General features: G+C 45.2%; 1 protein-coding gene across 1 annotated transcript in view; it reads left to right on the forward strand.

Moving 5' to 3' along the window:
- LOC132352710 (phospholipid-transporting ATPase IB) overlaps positions 1 to 14,589 on the forward strand; it is a 441,016-nt gene that overhangs the window by 226,962 nt on the left and 199,465 nt on the right. Inside the window, exons 27-28 of the mRNA XM_059903398.1 lie at positions 6,721 to 6,904; positions 10,833 to 10,943. Coding sequence (XP_059759381.1) covers positions 6,721 to 6,904; positions 10,833 to 10,943 — 295 coding nt within the window. The remainder of the gene's footprint in view (positions 1 to 6,720; positions 6,905 to 10,832; positions 10,944 to 14,589) is intronic.

Genomic DNA, 14,589 nt, shown 5'->3' on the forward strand with positions numbered 1-14,589 from the left:
TTACAATGTTGTGTTAGTTTCAGGTGTACAGCAAAGTGATTCACATACATATATCTATTCTTTTTCGGATTCTTTTCCCATTTAGGTTATTACAGAATATTGAGCAGAGTTCCCTGTGCTACACAGTATGTCCTTGTTGATTATATTAGTGTGTATATGTTAATACCAAACTCCTGATTTATCCCTCCCCCCTACCTTCCCCCTTTGGTAACCATAAGTTTGTTCTCTAAGTCTGTGAGTCTGTTTCTGTTTTGCACATAAGTTCATCTGTATCATTTTTTTAAGATTCCACATATACGTGATATATGACATTTGTCTTTCTTTGTCTGATTTCCTTCACCTAACATGATCATCTCTAGGTATATCCAGGTTGCTGAAAATGGCATTATTTCACTCGATTTCAGATGTGGTCTTGAAATTTTTAAGTATCGAGAGAAACCCCAAAGGATTGGAGGGTCTTCATAGCACCTTAGTCTTCAGAGGAAATGCTGGGCTAGGACAGAACCCTTCACTGCTGAAGCCGCCGCGGCTAGAAACCCTCATCCCTGAAAGAACCCTCGGGTGGGGTGCCACTTTCTCAAAGCCTTCACCTCGTGGACGGCATTTTTCTCTGCAAGTTTTCATGCTGCGTTTAGAGTATGTTCTGCACGAGCCCCCATTTGTGAGGCTGCCTCTTGGTCAGGCACTGTATTCTTTACTTGTAAGTTTTTATGATGAGGGAGCACTTCGGTCTCCTCTAGAACCATTGAGTGATTGAGTTTAAATTTCACTTCTTTGTACCCACAAATAAGCCAGCCCACAGGCTCCAGTTGGGTTCCACTAGACACGCCCCCATCCTCCTGCTACCCGTCTCCCCTGAGTTCCACCTTTGCTGCTGGGCTCCAGGGCCCATCCCAAGCTTGCCTTTTGGAGCTTCAGGCTATGGTGAAATGCACCGCAAACTGGGACACGTGGTTAAGTGTGACAGCCTTACACATCTTGGGTCAGAGCACAGATGTAGGACATTCGAGAAGAGGGTAACTGTCCAAGAAGCCTGGACCACTGGCCCTACGTAAGTACACCAAATATATCTAGAGAAAGAACACAGCGGTCAGAGGGGTGTTAGTAAGGCAGCCATGGAAACATTTATTAAGCAGGTATATGATCGTTCAGTTATTTTTAGATTTTAGACTCATATGTTAGGTGTTTGTATATTACAAACTCTATATGATATTAAATTTTTTTAAACTATATGAAATTTTTAAGGTGCTACAATTCTTAAAACATTCAGGATAACTGACTGCTTATAAGAAATGAGGTGTAATGCTTTTTTCAGTGGTTTTTTAATCAAAGAAAAATCTCTTTCATGGGATAGTATCTTTAAGTTAATGGAAAAATAGAAACTTTCACAAATGAAATCATGTATGTTGGTATCTGCATCATTAAAAAAAAAAAAAACCTAGGAAGTCTTGTGTACCTTATTTTGGTTAGTATTTTTCCGTCTCACCCACATATGTGAGGCACTCGGACAGGAAGCTATTTTAAAGGAAATTCCAACCAAAATCTGTACTTACTCGTTTGGGTTTAAAAGCAAAGAACCACCTACATATGTCAAGCTTGAAAAAAAAGAGGATGAAATTCACTGTTTCTGCTAATTAATTTTGTTATTCTATGAAAATGTTACATGACTCTTGTGCTATGGAAATATAAACTTAGCTAACTAAAACGCTGAGCAAGAGAGAACGTGTTAATCCTGTCCAGAACGGCGCTGGCTGCTTCAGTGTGGTCTACGGACAGTAGCATCCAGGTCACCAGGAACTTGTCAAAATGCGCATTCCTGGGTCCCACCCCAGACTTCCCGATCAGAATCTGTACTTTTACAAGCTTTCTAGGTGGTTCTGACGGTCACTTAAATATTGAGACTCAGTGATCTCGGGCAGTGGTCTTCAGACGTCCATTTCAGTCATGAGGACTGTCCACATGGAATAAAGAGGTTTGGAAGTCGAGTTAGTGGACGTGTGTAGTGCGTCTGGTTGATTGGTAAGTGTTGCGGCCCTGGTCGAAGTTCTCTTGGGTGCCCCTGGGTGGAGAGCCTTGTAACACCCCTGGTTCATCTGAGCTCAGTTTACAAATCAGTCATGGAGATCTAGCCCCTTTTTGACAAATGGGGCAGCTGAGCTCTGAGAAGGGAAGGGATTTGGTTAAGCTTGATTTTGCAAATATCAAAATTTAGAAACTCTGGTGATATTGCAAATCCGAATTTTAAAAACTCACTCTGAGACCAGGGCTTTTGTAGATCAAATAAATTAGTGCATGGATACTAATCTTATAAAAGTTACCAAAGGTTTTACTGAACGGTTATATTTGAAATAACTTTTAAAAGTGAGTTTTAAAATTTCAGGAATATGTGTCTCATAAAATGAGGGACTCCAGGATACTGGATATTTTTCAATCAAAAGGAAAATTTGTTTTATATTTTAAAATCTGTTGTGTTCACCAAAAAAAGTGGGTAGAATACCTCTCCAGTTGATTGAAGATTTTTTTAAATTTATTTATTTATTTATTTATTTATTTTTGGCTGTGTTGGGTCTTCGTTTCTGTGCAAGGGCTTTCTCTAGTTGCGGCAAGCGGGGGCCACTCTTCATCGCGGTGCGCGGGCCTCTCACTATCGCGGCCTCTCTTGTTGCGGAGCACAGGCTCCAGACGCGCAGGCTCAGTAGTTGTGGCTCATGGGCCTAGTTGCTCCGCGGCATGTGGGATCTTCCCAGACCAGGGCTTGAACCCGTGTCCCCTGCATTGGCAGGCAGATTCTCAACCACTGTGCCACCAGGGAAGCCCGATTGAAGATCTTTGAGTTGATATTTTTATTCATAATGCACCAAAATAGGTTATACAAGTGACCCAGCACCTAGCTTGGCTCAGATATGGTCTGGAATTCTTATTATATGGGCTGAATGTATTATATGCTGGGGCTACTTACTTCAGTGTGGCTTGTGATTCCAGGTCACAAATGAAGATTTAAAGAGAGCTCTTAGTGCTTCCTGGTAACTCGGTCTACTAAAATACTACGTATGGCTTCAGCGTAGTGAAGCCTATTCAGTTCTGTAAAAATTAGCTGTTTGACATCTGTTTTGAACCCCTCATGTGTGTTAGAATTATGTTTTCTCAAGGCATTACAGCTGAGGGCGCAGTAAATCGTGGATGAGAACTTCATGCTTCCAAAACACTGGGATATGACTTGGTTTATATACCCCAGTCAGGGTTTCTCTTTACTCTTTGCTTTTTGGGAAAAGGCAGCTTTTGGATTTGCATCGATTTTACTTTAAGCCATCAGAATTAGGACTTCACTGGACCTACCTGAGATACGGATCTCAGAGAGGCAAGCGCAGTGAGCGTGTTGGACTTGCTACTGTCTCACGTTGGTTGGCTTACTGCTAACACCCCAAAAAGAAAAGCGACAGCTGCAACCTCGGATTTTCTCAGCACCTTCCCTGGTCCACCACCTCTGCCCTTCAACCTCCCAAAACACCATATTCGCATGGCTGAGTGTCTGCCCCTGGGCTCCCTTCTCTCCAGACCACACCTGGTCACCTTGCTTGGTCACCTGGGTGGCACATAGGCTCTCAAGGAGCTGCAGCCTCAGGCCCGTCCAGTGCTGTTGAAAGGTCTGTTCACACTCCCTCGTGACGTCTTTGTGGAAGCAGAAGAAGAGATCAAGATGGAATGATGGCACTGTTAGGGGAAGTTCTATTGGGTTGGCCAGAAAGTTCGTTCGGTTAAGGAATCTGTTGTTCAGTAAAGTTGGTGAAAGGGAAAAATGTCTTCTATTTTTACTTAAAACTGAATGAACTTTTTGGCCAACCCAGTACTTCAAGGAGCGGATAGTTGTCCTTGAAGAGTGACTGATGTCATCACGGAGAGACATGATGAACGCAGAGATCCCCGGAGTCCCTGCGTTCACGGTACCCTGGTGTCTTCTTCATTGCTTTGTAAAGCCCCTAGGCCAGAAGGAAACGGAACAGTTTCTAACTATTGGGTAGGTAAAGTCAAACAGTTGAAGAAGGATTCTGTCCTAACCACTGAGCAGACATTTGAAACAAGAATGCACAGAAATGCAGAGAGATCATACTTAATTTCTTTCATCCTTAAGCGACCGTAACCATTTCCGATGGAAAGGTGGGGGGGGCACCTGTAGGGCACTCTTCAGCTTCTCAAACCTTGACCTGAGAGTAGATGCTGCCCCCCTCACTTCCTGTTCCACAGTGACCTTTCCTGGGACATTTGCTTTGTATCCCGGCAACCATGAACACTCAGCTTCGCAAAGATAGATCATAAAGAGGAATGTAGTGTGAGCTAGTGCTGAAACTGTGAGCTCTTTCCAGCTGGTGTTTTGTACCGCCTGACAGATGCTGTGCTTCCCTTGGACATTGGTAATTACCCCTTCAGTACCCCCAGGGCGCACACACACCGTCTGGGAATCATGGGTCAGATGGCGTGCACTTCTCAGGTGTGTCCGTTTATTTTTTCCAATAACTGAGATTTTTGGGTGAGGTAGGAGACAACATTTGTTTCACACCTGCTAGTTAACATATGGCTTCACATAAATACATCACAACCATGAGGCGCGGGTGGTTATCATTTTTCCCCATTTCATTGATGAAAGACAAGGACTCGTAGAATGATTTCCCTGTTTAAATCATTAGTAGGGGGCCCAGGAAAAGGTCATGCCCAGCCATTTAAATTTGAATCCTCAGCTGTTTTCTCTGTACCACGTTTGATCTCTGCTTCTATCGAGTTCAACGATGGGACGAGAAATCACATTTGTGTAGCAAATGAGAATTACCGGCTGCGTCTGCCAATTAGAAATTTAATGAGAAAGAGGAATGTAGAGATGAGCCCTTGGATCCAGGTAGCAGTCGCATGCACTTGGAGGGGACAGACAGAGCTTACACCCCTGTATGTTAAAATTGTTTAATTGCTTTCACGTAGTGGACTAGAAGCTCAGGGATAAACAGTGAAAGCTTCCAGTAATTTCCTTTCAGGCTACATTAAAGTAGGTCTGTCATCTGCTACCAGGGAGATGGTGGTCTGTTCTGTTCTGCTCTCAGCTGTCTAGAAGACCCTCCTTGGAAGCTCTTTTTAAGTTCTGCAGCTTGCCTGTTAAATGACGGATGGAGGACCCGACTGAGCCAACAGAAACCGGGCTTTAGGAGGAAAGAGGTGATCGGTGTCGTCATACTTCAGCCTTGTTAGTATCTGGAAGAGGAGTTACATTTGTTCTGCTCTAACCCGAAGGACACGATTAGGACTTTTAACTGTGCTTATCAACAACAAAAAAGCAGTAATAATTTTCAGTGGTTGCAACTTCCCCAAGGAGGCAGTAAGTTCCAACCCGTCACTGAAAATACCTGTGGAAATGATGCAAGAGAGAGTAGGTCACACGACATGGTTCCTACAGCCCTTTTGACACTTAGATTCTGTTTTTCCAACTTGCTCGTCCTCATTTCTTTGTAACTGAGCAAAGGCTTCCAGAATACCTGTCTGCGAGTTCAGCTTGCTGTCTCACCAAACGCATTTCCTTCCAGGGTTGGTAAAATTGAAGTTTTCTGTTGGAAACAGGTATTTCTGTGGGTTGGAGGCCATATGAAAATGCTACTGAGAGAGTCTTTGAGGGTCCCTTCTAGCTTGTAAGTGCAGTCCACACATAGGTGCGGAGGTCTCTCTCCGGGAAGCTCAGAATGGTCTTTTGCTGTGTGTGTGTGTGTGTGTGTGTGTGTGTGTGTGTGTGTGTGTGTGTGTGTGTGAGTTTGAGTGATTTAGGGATTTACCTGTAAATTTCACAGATCAAATATCAGCTTACCAATTTAAAATGTAGAATAGGTCAGTCCTGATGTACTAGTGGTTTTATCATGTTGTTTTATTATCTGGTCTTATACCCTGAACAAACACTTCCTCATAATTAACATTGCTGTGCTTTGGATGCCGTAGATTTATACTGGCTCTTCTTCCCAGGGGGGCTTATGGAAAATAGCCCAGCTTCGTTGATTCTCTGTGGAAACAACCCCTCTTAGGTACTGGCTACTTTACCTTCTCCTTTGGGGCTGTGCTTGTGCGCAGTTCAGTTTTTATAGACCTGCTGCCCTGGGGCTCCTCTTCTTCGACCCTCTGCCTTGACTGCCCTTCAAACGCTGCCTCTATCTCTGGGGTAGGGATGGAGGAGTCTTTCTTCTTTCCTCTCACACACTAGTTCTCTTTCTGCACTTCTCAAGCCCTGCCAATTTTCGTTCCCTTCTCTGAAAGCAGGTTTTATAGAAAATTCCCTTGACAGTCCTGGGTTATGTATGGTGGACGGCAAAGCCAAACTGGGGTCTGTGCTAGTTTTCTGATTTATCGGGAAGACATATCCTAAGACCTCTGTAACCAGCTTCGCTGCCTTGCTCATTCGGGAGGGCACACGTGCCCAGGAGGAGTTTGCACGTACGACTCCCGCTGAGCGGCGTGATTACCAACGGGCTGTCCTTTAAGTTAGTTTGAGTTGTGTATTTCATCTGTGAAGTTGGCAAATACTTGAAAGCCACAAGCTACTGTTTTCTGAAAGCTTCTTTGCACATGAGCCTAAAACGTCTGTATTGAATTTGGAAATTGTCCAATAACTGCCCTTTTAATGCAGCGAAATGTAGATTACAGCTGTTTCCTCTGGAAAGACGCATGGAGTCATAACTCCTCTCTCTTCTCCTCCAGAGTGTCCCCTCTGCAGAAGTCGGAGATAGTGGAGGTGGTGAAGAAGCGGGTGAAGGCCATCACCCTGGCCATCGGGGACGGTGCCAATGACGTCGGGATGATCCAGACGGCCCACGTGGGTGTGGGCATCAGTGGCAACGAGGGCATGCAGGCCACCAACAACTCGGATTACGCCATCGCACAGGTCAGTGGTGTGGTCGACCCGCCGTCCCGTCTTGTCGACAGGGTCCGCTGGGCATGAAGGCCTGGCTGGCGCTTGACCTTCAGTCCAGCCCTAGACCTCTGCCACCCCTTTGGAAGCCGCATGGAGGAGAAACCACCAGTGTATTTGGGTTTCTCTGTTGCCTCGATCTTGTGCAGTTACGAGGCCCTGTCCTGCGGTTTGGGTTTCCTTTCCAGCTGTGGGGCAGGCTGGGCTTTCTGTTGTCCAGGTGAGATGTCATTCCTGATAGATGGGTCTCAGTGATTTTATAATAATAATCTCTTTCCCTCAACTCTGCATCTCCTGCATGTCCCGTGCCCAAGGATGGCTGTGCTCATAGCATCCGTTCTCTGCAATTCCTATCCTGATCTCCCCTCTTCCAGAAGGTGCTGGAACCCTCTCTCATCAGCTGTTTAAGGTCAGGGGGAGTCAGGGATTCACAACCGCTGCCCTCCGGGGCTGTGTCCAGGGCTGTCCAGGACCACTGCTGTCAGGTGAAGTGCCTGGAGCATGAGCCCTGGGTTTGGGCGGCAGTTCCGCTGCGGTCAGCAGCACAAAGCCTCTGGCAGTTCGGCCACATCCAGCCCGTTCCTCTCTGGACCGTACGTTTCAGCAGAGGCTCCTGACATCCTTAGTAGTGCCTGTCCCAGCAGCCTGAGGCTGAAAGAAATGTCCACTCCACAGTGACAGCCCAGAAGTGAAGGAAAATAGCCGACCTCCTGATCCCTGGGGTGCATATCTAGACCGTTGATGCTGCTTGACCATCCAGAAAATCTAGACATCGCGGAGAGCACAGACTGTTTCCTCCTGTCTCTGGGTCACAGTGTGCTGGGATTCAATGCCTGCTCGTTGGCTAGAGTTCCCTCGTATTCCTCCACTGTTCAGTCTTTTGAAGAATGTGTTAACCTAATCACACGAACACAGTAAGAATGGCTGTTTCCTCCTTCAAGGTGAAATATGGGGCTGCATCTGAAACGTGGAGGAGCTTGCTGCAAGCTGGTCCTCTGCGGCTTTGGGAGCTCCACCTCCCGGAGGGGGGCCGTGCCTTAGATCCCATCTCCAATTCCCTCCCAGCTGGTGGTTGTACAAACACAGGGAAGAACTGCAGGATCCTCATGGCTCCGAAAAGGGCATGAAATCAGCCTTGTTCCTTTGTTGATTTCAAGTAAATCCTCAAGATGATCGCTGAAGTCGGTAGGAAGAATGAATTCCGATTTTACAGGTGGGGAAACTAGGGCTCCTTCACAATAGGTGACCTGCCATGGGTCTCAGCCCCCAGGGTCAGAGAACAGCGGGCCTGCATGTGACCTTGGGGGACCAGCCCCGCACACCTGCCCAGTTACTTTCCCGAGTCAACTACTCCAAGGCCTGTGGGACTCACGCTTCCTGTAGTCTGTCAGCAACTGTAGATGTTATACACCCCAGCATTATTAAATACTTGAGTTATAGCATCATCTGGCTGGCAGGGATCTTTAGAGATTTCCTAGGAGCTCCAGGCAAATATTTGTCTGTCTTTTTCCTTCAAATGTCTAGGGAAGGGAGATTCCATGACGTGCTTTATTGAAACTGTACTAATAGGATGTGGGATCTGGAGCAATTGGTCTCTTTAGATTATTAAAGGCCAAGCAAAATTAAAAGCAAATCAAAATCAAGGAAGGGCCGAGAGGGGAGCAGGACTTTGTAACTCTAGTTAGGGGTTTTCTTGCCCGTCCAGCATAAGTCATCTCTGCCAGAGGAGCTGACGGGTGGCCCCATATGGCACCATCCCTCCTGCCCGCCGTCCTGTTCACGCTTAGGCAGAGATCCCGTTATTCTGGGGCTGCGTTCTCCTTGCCCTACACCCTCTCCACCCGACAGTATGCTTCCTCTGCCTTAATCACTAGGTAGGAAATGCCACAATTTGCTGAATTCCTTTAGCTGAAGTTAATAAAATAATCAATGTCTTTGGTTGAAGTTAACGCCTTGCCCTTGATCTGTTTATTTTCACGTGGACGAATACATTTTTGATTGGGTTTTCGAGAACGTGCCCTGGAGAGTCGTTCCGGAAGGGAAGAAGTTAGCTCAAAGACTTGTCCTTGGGAAAATGATGAAGTCGGCAAAGCTCTGGTTCTATTTCTTCCCCACTGGCCCGTGCTTCTGTCCGCAGGAGCGGCCCTGGGACTGCCGGCCGGCCCCTGTCTTGCTGCTTTGCTGTGCGTGGGCCGCCCGTGTAGCGTCGAGTCTCCAGCCCTCGGCTGCCTGCTCTCCTCGGGAGAGAGTCATTTGTGCCCCCTGCCTTCTTAATGTTTTTTGAGAGACCTCATGAAAACAGCATTTCGATTTAGGATCTGTTTTTTTTTTTTTTTCTGGAAAGAAATCACTGTAGCGCCAAGCCAGCGCCTTCTGGATGATTCCAGCAGATGTTCTCTGTACCCATTGAAGGCTGAACACCAGGGGGTCCAGGTCAAATGCAAACTTCCTTTTTATTTGTTTCGCTAGTTATTTTATGATTCCCCGTTCCCCTCTGGAATCCTTGATGAGCCTTTATGGAGAGTTTTATTTTTCCATATGTACCTACTCCTCCCATTTTGGGGTCTCATTCAGCTTTTCGAGCAGCACGTAGATGAGACATCTGCCTTCCCCGATCTGCAGGAACTCGCCGAGATGCGATTCACGTGGGATTGAGCCCCGGTTCTTAGCGCTAGTGCAAACTATTGCATGCCTTCCTCTTGAAAAAGTATTTTTAAAAAGATACTATATTTTCAGGCAGCCTTTCTTTTCTACAGATAGTTCAATATAATCTCAAAAGTCATCTGGAACGAATACGAAGTTTACAATAGCAACAGGATTTCTAGTATCTGTGGATGTTCTCGCTCCGACCTGGTTACCTCTCCTGGGAAAGTAAACAGAGTTTGAGTTTGTGGACTGCCCTACGACTCAGAACAGGAGTTAAGGTTTTAGTTCAAGGCAGCCAAGGAAGGATTCAGCACCAGGCGAGGCCAATTGAATATACTGTGAATTTAAGCAGAGCTGCACCCACAGACGGTGCATACACGCCAGAGCGCGCCCAGGCTACAACCCCGAAAAAAAACCCATTTCCCTCCCTCCGGCTCCTTGTTCACACTTTTTGGGGACCTTTGTGAAAGAGGACACAAAGAGCAAGATCAGGCTAAGGGGAGGGGAGGCTGAGGAGATATGATTGGAGTGGTGACCCCCTGCCACAAGGAGGATTCAAGTATTTTATTGGAATATTGCTGAATATTTCAGACTGTGAGAGCTAAGCTGTTACATCACTCTCAACTTAGTAGCAGCTGCCTGTTGGTGTTTGTTTGGATGGATAACTGCATCGCACTCCAGCGAGAGGGGCTGTGTACTTGTCGGGAGGCCACAAAAAGGGGAAGGACATGGGTATAGAAGTGGAGGGCAGAGTGTGTGTCTGCGTCTGTGAGTCTCACTGTCTTTAGCCTGCAGGCTGGCAGCGGAAACAGGTCGCGCATGTATGTGCATCCCTTCTTTTTACAAGGGTACTGGTGCACGGGTGTCCCTGTCCCTTGTTCCTGTTGTCATCATAAAACCTGTGATTCAATAGAAGCATCTGATTCCCACTGATCTTTTCTTCCAGTTCTGATTGGTCACCTTCTTTTAATAATTAAGATCCTAAAAAAGGAGTTGCATAAATAGATTATTCACAAGAATAGCCATTCGAAGTCCAGCTGTGTGTTTGGGGAAAATAAAAATTCTGTAGATTTAAGAGGAGACTTTAGTCATTCTCACCTGGCCTGAAAGCTCTGCCTTTAGAGGGAATGATGTTCCTGGGTTACCTGCAGAATCTGAGCCCCACTCCCTACCGGTCTTCTCCTCCAGAGGACATTCTGTGATTCTCCTTCCCAAGTGATGGGCTCTCCTGGACCCTTTTTCTTTCCTTTTTCAGTTTTCCTACTTGGAGAAGCTCCTGCTGGTTCACGGCGCCTGGAGTTACAACCGGGTGACCAAGTGTATCCTGTACTGTTTCTACAAGAACGTGGTCCTCTACATCATAGAGGTGAGCAAGGGCTGCTTCTTCCTTGAAGAGGACAGCCTTTAGGTAATTAGATCATTTCAAGGAAGGATTTTGTTCAGGGAACAGTACAAAGATACTCCTCTGATGTATCGAGACCTGTGACAGACACAGCCTCTTTGAAACCAGGGACACCTTCCAGGTCCAGGTTCTCGGGATCAAAAGCCAGGAGTCCTGGGATGCCTTCTCCACACTGCATGCCCTCCTCCCTCTCCCCAACGGACAGACGGACAGGGGAAGGCCCTCCTCTGCGTGTCCCTCCTGCTGTCACTCATACCCTCCTCCTCCAGGTGGCCAGAGCTTGGGCAGCAGACGGTGGCTCCTTTCTTGGTGGGCACGGAGACATTCCTAGGCAACCCATCTGTTTTTATCTTTACTCGAATGAAAGGGTTTCTGGCTGGATGTCTCATGGAATCTGCCGGTTTCCTGAGCTTTCATTTATTGCTTCTGGGATATTTGGATGCTGCCACTTCAGCAGGGAGGATGTGGGATTGAGTGGGAGGAAGCCAGGAATGTAATTAAAAACCTCTCAATGAACTCATTGAGTTGTCAGCCTGTTTTTCAAGATGCTGATTCAGTTGTAAGTGAAATAAATGTGCTGTCTGGAGGAACTAGCAGGGTGGATGGGGCGGGCCGAGGGACAAGTGGAAAAGGCGCTTCATGTTTGGTCCCGGGGGGACCACCAGCCACCTCGTTCCTCCTTTTGAAGAATAACTTTGCTATAAAGGCGTGGCCGTCATGACTAAGAGATTTCCAGACGTGTTTCCGAAAGAGGAAGCAGGCAGTCACTCTATGGGAAAATAGAAAAGCAATGGTCATTGTGTGTGGTGCTAATATCTCCTTCTATTGTGGGTTATTTTGTGTCTGATTTCTCAACTCTTGGCAGAAATAATAACTGAGGCATATATCCACTTTTTCTGATGTGGTCCCTTAAAATCCTCAGCTCAGATCATTGAACAGGTGGTTTGCTCATGGAACTGTGATTAACCATTTCTTTACCAAATTGTCTATTCCTTCCAGTTGAATATGCAGGTCAGACCTAGAGGTTCACATCACTCACTCTCTAACTAAACTCCTACCAAGTAATTTTCCCAAGTTGCACAGGTTGTGCACTGCACAAGGCTGCCCAGCCAAAGAGGTCAATAGGGCTGAAACATAGGAACACCTAGAAAAAGAGAAGCATTTTTCTAATCTGCACAAAGGGCAGCCCCCTTGCCTTGTCTGTTCGCCTTGTGCTGCCGTGTTCACCTCAACCCACTCCGAGTAAGAACTTTGCGATGTTACACGTAATGGACTTTGTGGTTTCTGTCTTCTTTCTGTCCACATTTTTACAATTCCCTTTAGGCGCTTAAAGATGTTTGCCTCCCACCCCGGGGCATTTTTTTCGTCTGTGATAGGAGTCACTCCTGAATGTCACTTGGGGTCGTAGATAATTAGTGCTGTGGGCTGAAGTGACGAGCATTGGAGTCCCTGTCCCACATGGCAGCCCAACTTTCACGGGCTTTTTCATCTCCTGGAGGTGCTGGCTTCAGAAGATTTCTCAATAATCTGGTTCTCCTCACAATCAGCACATTACAGATAGTCTAGACTTCTTATCAAGACATTCTCCATGAAGCCCCAACCCTTGAGCTTTCCAGAGCTTCCTTGGGGGCCCTTCTTAGTCATTCACACCTACTATCTTGCCTTTTTCCTTTTTTTAAAAAAAAACTTCAAGTGGGCTGAGGCTGCGACGAGTACAGTTTCAGTCTGTCTGAAAAATGCTGTTTGGAACGTTTTCAATTCTGAAAGTGCTGGGCGAGTTCCTTACATTAGTATTTCAGTTGTGGCCAAGCAACAGGGATTAAATGGTCTTTTCTAAACAGCCTTTTAAACATTCTTTACAAGATGAAAAATGAATGAATGAATGCATAAATAAAATGTCTCCACTGATTCATGCCCAATTTTCTCCTTAGTATTTCTGGGCGATCTTAATTTTATTTATTATTTATTTGTTTGTTTGTTTATATTTTTTGGGGGGGTGTTTCAATTTTGTTTTATCTTTTTTTAACATCTTTATTGGAGTATAATTGCTTTACAATGGTGTGTTAGTTTCTGCTTTATAACAAAGTGAATCAGCTATACATATATCTCCATATCTCCTCCCTCTTGCGTCTCCCTCCCACCCTCCCTATCCCACCCCTGTAGGTGGTCACAAAGCACCGAGCTGATCTCCCTGTGCTGTGCGGCTGCTTCCCACTAGCTATCTATTTTACGTTTGGTAGTGTATACATGTCCATGCCAGTCTCTCACTTTCTCACAGCTTACCCTTCCCCCTCCCCCATCCTCAAGTCCATTCTCTACAAATAACTCAATTTCGTTTCTTTTTATGGCTGAGTAATATTCAAATTAATATTCAAATTTCAAATATTCAAATAGTATTCAAGTAATATTCAAATTTATAACTACAAATAACTCAATTTCGTTTCTTTTTATGGCTGAGTAATATTCCATTGTATATATGTGCCACATCTTCTTTATCCATTCATCTGTTGATGGACACTTAGGTTGCTTCCATGTCCTGGCTGTTGTAAATAGAGCTGCAATGAACATTGTGGTACATGACTCTTTTTGAATTACGGTTTTCTCAGGGTATATGCCCAGTAGTGGGATTGATGGGTCGTATGGTAGTTCTATTTTTAGTTTTTTAAGGAACCTCCATACTGTTCTCCATAGTGGCTGTCTCAATTTACATTCCCACCAACAGTGCAAGAGGGTTCCCTTTTCTCCACACCCTCTCCAGCATTTATTGTTTGTGGATTTTTTGATGATGGCCATTCTGACGGGTGTGACATGATATCTCACTGTAGTTTTGATTTGCATTTCTCTAATGATTAATGATGTTGAGCATCCTTTCATATGTTTGCTGGCAATCTGTATATCTTCTTTGGAGAAATGTCTATTTAGGTCTTCTGCCCAATTTTGGATTGGGTTGTTTGTTTTTTTTGATATTGAGCTGCATGAGCTGCTTGTAAATTTTGGAGATTAATCCTTTGTCAGTTGCTTCATTTGCAAATATTTTCTCCCATTCTGAGGGTTGTCTTTTCATCTTGTTTATGGTTTCCTTTGCTGTGCAAAAGCATTTAAGTTTCATCAGATCTCATTTGTTTATTTTTGTTCTTATTTCCATTTCTCTAGGAGGTGGGTCAAAAAGGATCTTGCTGTGATTTATGTCATAGAGTGTTCTGCCTATGTTTTCCTCTAATAGTTTTATAGTGTCTGGCCTTACATTTAGGTCTTTAATCCATTTTGAGGTTTTTTTGGTGTATGGTTAGGGAGTGTTCTGATTTCATTCTTTTACATGTAGCTGTCCAGTTTTCCCAGCACCACTTATTGAAGAGGCTGTCTTTTCTCCATTGTATATTCTTGCCTCCTTTGTCAAAAATAAGGTGACCATATGTGCATGGGTTTATCTCTGGGCTTTCTATCCTGTTCCATTGATCTGTATTTCTGTTTCTGTGCCAGTACCATACTGTCTTTATTACTGTAGCTTTTGTAGTATAGTCTGAAGTCAGGGAACCTGATTCCTTCACCTCCGTTTTTCTTTCTCCAGATTGCTTTGGCTATTCGGGGTCTTTTGTGTTTCCATACAAAT

Source organism: Balaenoptera ricei, chromosome 18, assembly GCF_028023285.1.
Source record: "Balaenoptera ricei isolate mBalRic1 chromosome 18, mBalRic1.hap2, whole genome shotgun sequence".
NCBI lineage: Eukaryota > Metazoa > Chordata > Mammalia > Artiodactyla > Balaenopteridae > Balaenoptera > Balaenoptera ricei.